This window comes from Myotis brandtii, unplaced genomic scaffold (genome assembly GCF_000412655.1).
Source record: "Myotis brandtii unplaced genomic scaffold, ASM41265v1 scaffold165, whole genome shotgun sequence".
NCBI lineage: Eukaryota > Metazoa > Chordata > Mammalia > Chiroptera > Vespertilionidae > Myotis > Myotis brandtii.
The window spans coordinates 15058138-15067317 of record NW_005356042.1 but is presented as its reverse complement, the minus strand read 5'-3'; the positions used below and the strand labels follow the sequence as shown (position 1 = coordinate 15067317).

Below are 9180 nucleotides of genomic sequence, written 5' to 3'. Positions count from 1 at the left end.
GCAAATCACCAAGAGTCCCGATGCCTCTATGTGGGGAGCAATGGGGTGTCCAATGGGTCTGAAAACTGACAATCTCCCAAATAGTCATAGGTATTCACTGGAAAATGTGGCAGGCTAAATGGAAGATAGCAGCTGAAACTGGAAGGGGGTCTGCCCACTGCGAGTGAGTACAATGGCTGCACTGACGTCTAGGGCAGTGGTTCCCAACCTTTTTTTGGCCTGCTCCACCTAAGCATCTATAAAATCCTGATGCCCCTCTCCCCGTGACATATAATTCTTATTATTCAAAAAGTGAACTCCTATTCATGTGGAGGAAGCCTAAAAGGCCATTAACTTGGTGTAAACAAGTTTCCAAAGAACATGGCATCCATGAAAGAGAAAAATAAAAGAATGAAAGGTCAGTTGAAGTACTGAGGAAGAAATCACTAAGAAATTGTTAAAAAAATAATATGAAGTGGTATGAAAAAATAGCAAATAAAGTTTCAAAACATATAATAGAGAACTGAAATGCATATATATGTCACAATATATATTTATACTAGAGGCCTGGTGCACGAAATTCATGCACGTGTAGGGTCCCTAGGCCTGGCCAGCGAGCAGGGCTGATTGGGGCCTTCCTTCGTTTTGCACCACCCCCTGGTGGTCAGCGCACGTCATAGCGAGCGATTGGTCTCCCAGTGGAATGCCCACGGGGACAATTTGCATATTGGGCTTTTATATATGTAGATACTGTATATGAGGCCGCTAGAACCATAAGAAATGTAAAATATATACTGTTAATAACTCACTCTCGAATTGCTCCCCTTAAAAATCAAATTGCCCCCCTGTGGGGCGTGTGCCCCACGTTGGGAACCACTGGTCTAGAGGATGAAGCCCTCTAGTGTAGGCCCCAGGAACTGTCTAAATTTAACAGCCAGAGATCTCTTCTAGGACAAGTCCTTGCAAAATTGAATAAGACCAGGGAAACAGACAAAGGAAAGAGAAGTTACAGCAAAAACGAAGGGGAAAGAGAGCCTGGAAATCTCAGAAAGCAAGCTACTATATTTCTGAACACTTCACTAAAATAACAAAAGAGGGAGCTCAGTGAAGTTGGAGTCTTCTTACCTGCCACCTTTAAGGTAATGTCACTCAGGTGGTCCCCAGGCTGCAGGTGACTGTATTCTTGGATGAAGTGAGTGAGCGAGATGTCTACATGGAACTTGTGTGGGTATGGGTTTTCTCCACTGACCTTTAGTTGGTGGACTGCTTGGCTTCGGATCTTGTAGTATTGCTATTTAAATACAAAAACAAAAATGAAAGTGAAAATTCAAGTGAGAAGTTGAACCTGATCAGATCAGTGGCCCATCTGACAGAGAGTACTGTATTCTGCCTTGGAGTGGCCCTAATACACTGAGGTTTCTATACCTGCCTCCAATACACCCCAATACCCTTGAAATCACAGGAGTGGATATAGAGTGAGATTTGCACTTAAAAGCAAGATTCGACAAATAAAAAAATTTGAGTTCTGCCTAAAATAATAAGCATAATTGGTACAGGTGGCCTTGGTTACTACATTTGTGGTCACATAAGCATTAACTTCATTCCCATTTACTCACATTAGACTTTTCCCTAAGGCAGGCCCCTGGGGCCAGGAGGATGTTAAAAAAGGAATATTCTAAACCTAGCCAGTTTGGCTAAGTGGATAGAGTGTCAGCCTGCAAACTGAAGGTTCCAGGTTTGATTCCGGTCAAGGGCACATGCCCGGGTTGTGGGCTCAATCCCCGATAGGGGGAGTGCAGGAGGCAGCCGATCAACGCTTCTCTCTCATCATTGATGTTTATATCTCTCTCTCCCTCTCCCTTCCTCTCTATAATAAATTAAAAAATATATATATATATATGAATGAATATTCTACAGCAGGGGTCAGCAAACGTTTTCTGAAACAACTACTCAACCCTACTGTTGTAGTCTGAAAGCAACCTCAGACATTTGAAAAAAAAAAAGTCACGGCTGTGTTCTAATGTTACTTACAATACCAGGGAGGAGGGAGGAGATGGGGATAAGGGGGATGGATCTGGCCTGCAGACCACTGTTTACCATCTCTGGTCTAAAGTATACACTTTCCATGGACCTTAGACTGGAGACACTTTCTCTGGGGCTGCATTACTGCCCAGCTAGTTCCAAGGAAGATTAATCAGTCACTTTGAAGTACTAGATGCTCCTAAATGCCTGTTGACAGCTGCTTAGAAAAATGCTCAGGGCCTATGCTTTTGACCAGATGGAGTGGTAGGCTCCCTCTCATCCTTCTGCCGTGACTTAGGGCCCAGTGGCTGTTCCAGTTCCTATTTTAACTTCTTAGTCATTGGTTCCCAGGGATTTGCCAGAAGCTCCATTGAAAGTTTCCAAATGCCCAGCCAGGGTGGTGACTCACGTTTGGGTCCAGGCTCTCCTCCTCGGGACCCACATCGTTGTCAGTGGTGTGGTTGGTGGCAGCAGCATTGGCCTGGCTTAGTTGTTTCTCACTGAGCTCCTTCTGCTTGGCTTCCTTCTCCGCTACTTTCTTCTCAGCTTTCAGGCGTCTCTTTAGTTCACTGTTGGGAAGATGAAAATGTTCAATATGATAGTTGTCTGAAGAGTCCTCTACTATGTTCTGCCCCATAGCCACTTGTCAAAAACATGAACAGCATGGCAGAAATGTTCTTGCTTAGTTCTCCACCCCCAGTTCTAGTCTCTTGGTCACTAAACTCTGTACATAGAGAGACAAAGGGAAAAGTAAATTTAGAATAAAGCTGGGAAAGTTCTTTCTCAGTATATGCTTTCCAGTCTAAGGTCCATGGCCAAGAAAAATCCTACATATTAGTTTATGTTTAAAATAGGAAAAAAGGTTTTCCAGAAAAATCAGCAATATAGTCTTTTCTCAAGCTAATTACGTCAGGGAGCCTTCTGAAGCCAGGGACTGAATCTTAGTTGTCTGGTATCTATCCTTTGTAGAGTATGAAGTTCCTTGAGTACCAGACCTGATATGAGAAGGCAATATCTCTAGCTCTGTCTGCCACCCTTCCCTACCCCTCCAAGGAGTGGGTTAGTCTGGGGCAGGGAAGGGTGGCTCTTCAGAGTTCAAGGAGACATTCCACAGATAATCTCTCCCTCTGCATTGATCAACGCACTGACAAGGGCCTTCAGCATTAGTCTCACTCTGCTCACTGGAGCCTGGCTCAGACAACAAACTGGATAGAACAGTGTACAAAGCGGCATAGCATAGGGGGTAACTTATCATCTTTGGAGCCAGACTCCCCGGGACTAAATTCTGACACATCTACCTATCAATTATGTGACCTTGGACAAGTGACTTTACTCCTCTCGATCTTGTGAAATGGATAATAGACACCCTCCTCCCCAAATGTTATTGTGAGGATTGAGATAATGTATGCAAAGAGATGACCCTGTCCCTAAAGCATATGGTAAACATGCAAATGTGAGCTATTACAGGTATCCCTCACTATCTTAACCCTTTATTCACTGCACCCAGGATAGAAACCTTACATGAACCTTTGGTCAACTCCCTTCTCACTCTTGGTACTTGTCATATGAGACTCAAAAAGTAAAGCAATTTACATAACTTGGTATCCCTTATGATCTGAAAACTTTGCTATGTGAACCCAGAAACCAAATAGATTTGGGTAGAAAGGGATACCCACATTATTTAAATAGAATTGATCATTCTTGCCCTGGCCAGTGTAGCTCAGTTGGTTAGGCGTCATCCTGTGCACCAGGAGATCGCTAGTTTGATTCCTGGTCAGAGCACATGCCCGATTTGGGGGCTGGATCCCCAGTGGGGGTATGCAGGAGGCAGCTGATTGATGCTCTGCTCTCACCTCTCACCTCTCTCTCTGTCTCTGTCTCTCTCTCTTTCTCCCTCTCTCTCCCTCTATTGTGCTGTAATTCAGCCAGGGTGCATCTCATCCTAGGTGCACCAGGAGATCGCTAGTTTGATTCCTGGTCAGAGAACATGCCTGATTTGGGGGCTGGATCCCCAGTGGGGATATGCAGGAGGCAGCAGATTGATGCTCTGCTCTTCTATCTATCTATCTATCTATCTATCTATCTATCTATCTATCTCCCTCCCTCCCTCTATTGTGCTGTAATTCAGCTAGGGGGCATCTCGTCCTATCTAGTTCTTCCTAGCATTAACATAATAAACCCATTCAACAGGGTGTTGCTCTCTCACTCTTTTGTAAAATATACTTTTATTGATTTCAGAGAAGAAGGGAGAGATAGAAAAACATCAATGATGAGAAAAAAATCAGTGATCAGCTGCCTCCTGTACGCCCCGTACTGGGGATCAAGCCTGCAACTCCAGCATATGCCCTTGATCAGAAAGGAACCCGGGACCCTTCAGTCCGCAGGCTGACACTCTATTCACTGAGCCAAACTGGTTAGGGCTAGGTGTTGCTCTTTAAATCAAATCAATCCTAAGGATAATCCAAAAAGGTCATGTGGCTAGAAATTAGACTGGAAACCAAATTAATCTCAAGAGCAAACAAATTCTAGATAGACAGGAAAGGGAAAACAACCTGAACTAGAAATTTTTTATTCATACAAGGTTTCTTTTCAGCAGTTCTAGAATAAGATCTGCAAGTCTTTTCCAGAATTTTAAGGACAGAGCATATGAATTTATTAAAGAGAACATGAGAAAAGTTTTGGTAGCAAGGCTTTTTGTTTCCTTAGCAACAAGTCCAAAGACTTAGCCAGAGGCTTAACAGAAAAGGACCCAAGTAAGGGGAGGACTTTTGCTCCCAGAACAATAAAGAAGGTAATGAGCACCAACCTTCTTTTATTACAAAGTGGCTGGTCCTTGTGAAGCGCTGTGAAAGGAGCAAGTGGACCCAGTCGCGGCTGCCTCTGCCCCCACTGTGCCCAGGAGGTTTGGCGCAGGGACCCCCTAACAAGCCTTATAGCAGCTTGCGTCAACATGGCAGAACACCCTGGAACTAATGATTACCACCACCTAACAGGAAACACAGAGATGTGGTGTCAGATGGGACAGACAGTATACATAAACCCAACCAGCACTCCTACTCTACGGGGTGGGGGAGGATGCAAAACCTTTCGGTGTCCCATTTTACTTAAGACCCTCTTAAGTAAAGCAGCCCCTAACACTCACTCTTCTGCAACTGGAACTGACAATGTTCTCAGTCCAGGCTATGGTAAAAAGATGCACATCTGGGGTCAAAAGTCAACAGCAATAACTTACAGGTAGAAATGATGACAATATTCTAGAAAATCAGAGACAGGACCTAAAGCAGTGCTTCTGAAGCTCCTATTTCTTGGCACAGAAAAGCATATAAAATGTCACTGTCAACTACAACTCTAGATGAAGGTAAAAGCAAGCCACACAAAAGCACCTGAGTCAAAGATAAGACTTGTTTGGAGCTCTAGGAATAAGGGAGAAAGGAGAATTTCAGGAAGGGTCTTAAAACTGTATTATGTTTATACATCAACACTGGAAGGCAACAGAAATACAGGGATCATGTTCTTTTATTGCATTCAAATAAATTTGGCCTTTCATCTGGAAATGAGTCACCTGTCAGGCAGGCCATGTGTTTTTGGGGGTTTTTTTTTTGGTGTGGGCTTTTTTGGTATGGGTTTTTGTTTTTGTTTTTGCGGGCATCTTGCTTTTATTTCTGAACAATCTCAATGCTTCTCATTACATCTCATAATGTTCGTGGGAAGGGAGAGAACATGGACATCCTGTCTCCCACTGCAGAGCTGATTAGTGGTGAGGATATCCACTGCGAAAGACATGAAGCAGCAAGGCAAGAAGATCCCTTATGCCTGGGGATGGGCATGGCCAACAGCCCTCTGGCCTGTGCCTCTCCTCTTGGGGAGGTCTCCATGGAATGCCCATGACTCCGGACACAGGCCATCTGTTTTTAAACTTGGAGAAATGACTGGCATCAAATGGTGCTCACTAAAGATTCAGACCAAGGAAATTCCAAGAACAATAGTAGAAAATATTAATAATATTATTTTAGCTCATGGTCACTAGAGGTATACCATCAACGATAGATTCTTTTAGACAACATGAGGTATGGTGCAGTCACTACAGAGAGTTTGATTTTAGATGTCTGCTCCAGAGCTTTGGATCAGTGGTAGACCATACTTTAGTTATGCACACTTCAGCAATGTATGTAATCACCCAGAGTCTCAGTCCATTAAAATGAAAAATGGACACTTGCAAGGTTATTATTGAGATCACATAAAAAGTTTGTACATTCCCAGCACAGTGCCTGACACAGAAAAGCTGCTTTAAAAGGTGGTAGCTATGCTTAATTTAAGAAAATTCAGTAGAAAGTGGCCAGTTTCCTATATTTATCTTAAAATTGTACTTTCAACTGGAGACCTTGCTTATCAGTCATCTGTGATTTACACCCTAATATTCAATACTAATGTAACAGATCAAAGTCCAGTCAATCTTCCCAAAGGCGGAAGTCCAAGACCAGGTTCCAAACACAGAGATCCATCAGACACTCAGAACAAAATATTAGGGTCTATCAAACCATGACTTTAGGTATTTTAATTTTTCAATAATACTTAGAGAATAAACCCAGAGACACAAAGGAAACATTTTTACTAATTGAGAGCAATTCCAGCAGGGCTCAGCAAGAGAATTGAGCCCTAATGTACTAAAAACAGCCATCCTATATAATAAAACCCTAATATGCAAATTAACCGAATGGCAGAACGACCGGTTGCTGACACTCGCACTGACCACCAGGGGGGCAGATGCTCGATGCAGGAGCTGCCCCCCTGGTGGTCAGTGGGCTCCCATAGGGGGAGCGCCGCTCAGCCAGAAGCTGGGCTCACGGCTGGGGAGTGCAGCAGTGGTGGCAGGAGCCTCTCCTGCCTCCGCTGCAGGTGGGTGGTAAGGAGCAAGGGGTCCTGGACTGTGAGAGTCCCGGACTGGACTGGGAGAGGGACGTCTGCCTACCGGCTTAAACCTGATCCCTGGGGGAATTGGGCCTAAGCCGGCAGGCAGACATCCCCCAAGGGGTCACAGACTGCAAGAGGGTGCAGGCCAGGCTGAGGGACACCCTCCTCCCCCTTCCCCAACAGTGTACAAATTTCGTGCACCGGGCCTCTAGTTACATATAATGAACTACTGTCCTATGCTTCTGGAATGGTTCTATTTATGTACCATTCTTAGGAGTATTGAGAAAAGTCACTCAAGCCTTAGCCGGTTTGGCTCAGTGGATAGAGCGTCGACCTGTGGACTGAAGGGTCCCAGGTTCAATTTTGGTCAAGGGCACATGCCCGGGTTGTGGGCTCTATCCCCAGTGGAGAGCATGCAGGAGGCAGCCAATCAATGATTCTCCCTCATCATTGATGTTTCCTACTCTCTCTCCCTCTTCCTTTCTGAAATTAATAAAGATATATATTTTTTTAAAAAGTCACTCAAATCATTGCCTATGTTCTATAAAGAACCCTGGTTAAGAGGGAGTGTAGTATGCAGAGAATATAAGACATAGTTAAAAAGTGTAGCTAGCCCTGGCCAGTGTGGCTGGGTTGGTTGGAGTGTCATCCATCTACTGAAGGGTGGGATTCCCAATCAGAACACATGCCCAGATTGCAGATTCCATCCTGGGTGAGGCGGGAGGCAGCCCATGGATACTTCTCTTTCACATCCATGTTTCTCTTTCTCTTTCTCTCTCTCAAAAAAAAAGGGGGGGGGGGGGACTGGTATAGCTCAGTGGTTGTGTTGACCCAGGAACCAAGAGGTTACCAGATCGATTCCTGGTCAGCATTTGATCCCCAGTAGGGGGTGTGCAGGAAGCAGCAGATCGATGATTCTCTCTCATGGGTGTTTCTATCTCTCCCTCTCTCTTCCTCTCTAAAATCAATAAAAACATTGTTTTAAAAGGCGGGGGGAGGATAGTCTTTACTTATTTATATTTACCTTCACACTTCAAAAAGTGCAATGAACAAAATTATATCCAGCAATGCTAAATGCAGCTTAGTATTCCTGGCTGGCTAAGACAGTTCCTACTACTAGACGTTGGTCATTCCCAGTACTCACAGATTCTTTGAATATCCATATGGACAGGTGCACGACACATTTTATAACTGATAACTTTATTTTTTTAAATTTTTATTTATTGATTTGAGAGAGAGGAAGGGGGAGAGGGAGATTTTGTTGTTCCACCCATCCATGTATTCATTCATTGGTTGATTCTTGTATGTGCCCTGACCTGGGATGGAACCAGAAACCCTAGCATAAAGGGAGACACTCTCCCCAACTGAGTACCCTGCCAGGGCCAGAACTGATCGCTTTAATACACAAGGTTCAGAATGGCCTTAGGGAGGCCAAGGAAAATTAAGGTCTTTCCGAACAGCCAGGGTATTTAACATTTCTCCAACCTCCTTATTGGGGCGTGGGTTCAGTATTAAAACAACACATTTCCTCCGGGGGAGAAAATGGGAGGAGTAAGTTTCGCTTGTCAAGTTTCGCTTTCCAGTTCTTGGAATTCTCTTATTTCAGGATCCGACAGGTGGGGAACCCACCAGGCCTAGACCCCGGGACACCCTGGGCAATGTAGTTTCCGGGCGTAGCGACTCTGTCCCCACGCGTCCTCACCAATAAGAACCAGCAGGAAGGCCCCAGGCTTGGCCCCCTCGGCCGGAGCCTAGAGGAATTTCCTAGCCCGGACTCTCTGGCTGCAAAGGCCTTAGTGACCCGCAAAACTACTTACTTCTTGCTCAGTTTTGACTCGCCGCCGTCCACGTTCACCCCAGGCTCCTGCACCGCAGCCATCTCTCTCAAGGCCCGAAGTGAAAGTAATGAGGCTGTACAGTGAACTCCCAATCGAGGTTGGAAGCCCCGCCTCTTCCGGAGAGAAGGGGCGGGCACTCCTTGCGCACTGCCGCCGCGCAGGCGCAGTGAGGTGCTTCGCAGCCGCGGCGTCCGGAGCGGTACCTCTGGTCCGTCAGTGGTGCTCCGTGCCTAGTTCTTCTCGTCCTCTGCGTCAGCTATGGCGGAGGCGATGGATGTGGGCAAAGACAACGGGCCCACTCACTCCTCGACTCTGTTCGTGAGGGAAGATGGCAGCTCCATATCCTTCTACGTGCGTCCCAGCCCGGCGAAACGCCGGCTCTCGACGCTCATCCTGCACGGCGGCGGCACCCAGAGCCGGGGGCAGGAGC

At 45.6% G+C, this 9180-nt stretch overlaps 2 protein-coding genes across 2 annotated transcripts in view; one reads left to right on the top strand and one right to left on the bottom strand.

Moving 5' to 3' along the window:
* KARS (lysyl-tRNA synthetase) overlaps positions 1 to 8890 on the bottom strand; it is a 15647-nt gene extending 6757 nt beyond the window's left edge. Inside the window, exons 1-3 of the mRNA XM_014536798.1 lie at positions 8730 to 8890; positions 2411 to 2570; positions 990 to 1270 (exon numbers count right to left, since the gene is read on the bottom strand). Coding sequence (XP_014392284.1) covers positions 990 to 1270; positions 2411 to 2570; positions 8730 to 8791 — 503 coding nt within the window. The 5' untranslated portion in view covers positions 8792 to 8890. The remainder of the gene's footprint in view (positions 1 to 989; positions 1271 to 2410; positions 2571 to 8729) is intronic.
* Positions 8891 to 8916: 26 nt separating this feature from the next.
* TERF2IP (telomeric repeat binding factor 2, interacting protein) overlaps positions 8917 to 9180 on the top strand; it is a 10879-nt gene continuing 10615 nt past the window's right edge. The window contains exon 1 of the mRNA XM_005862707.2: positions 8917 to 9178. Within this exon, the coding sequence (XP_005862769.1) occupies positions 9009 to 9178 (170 nt within the window). The 5' untranslated portion in view covers positions 8917 to 9008. The remainder of the gene's footprint in view (positions 9179 to 9180) is intronic.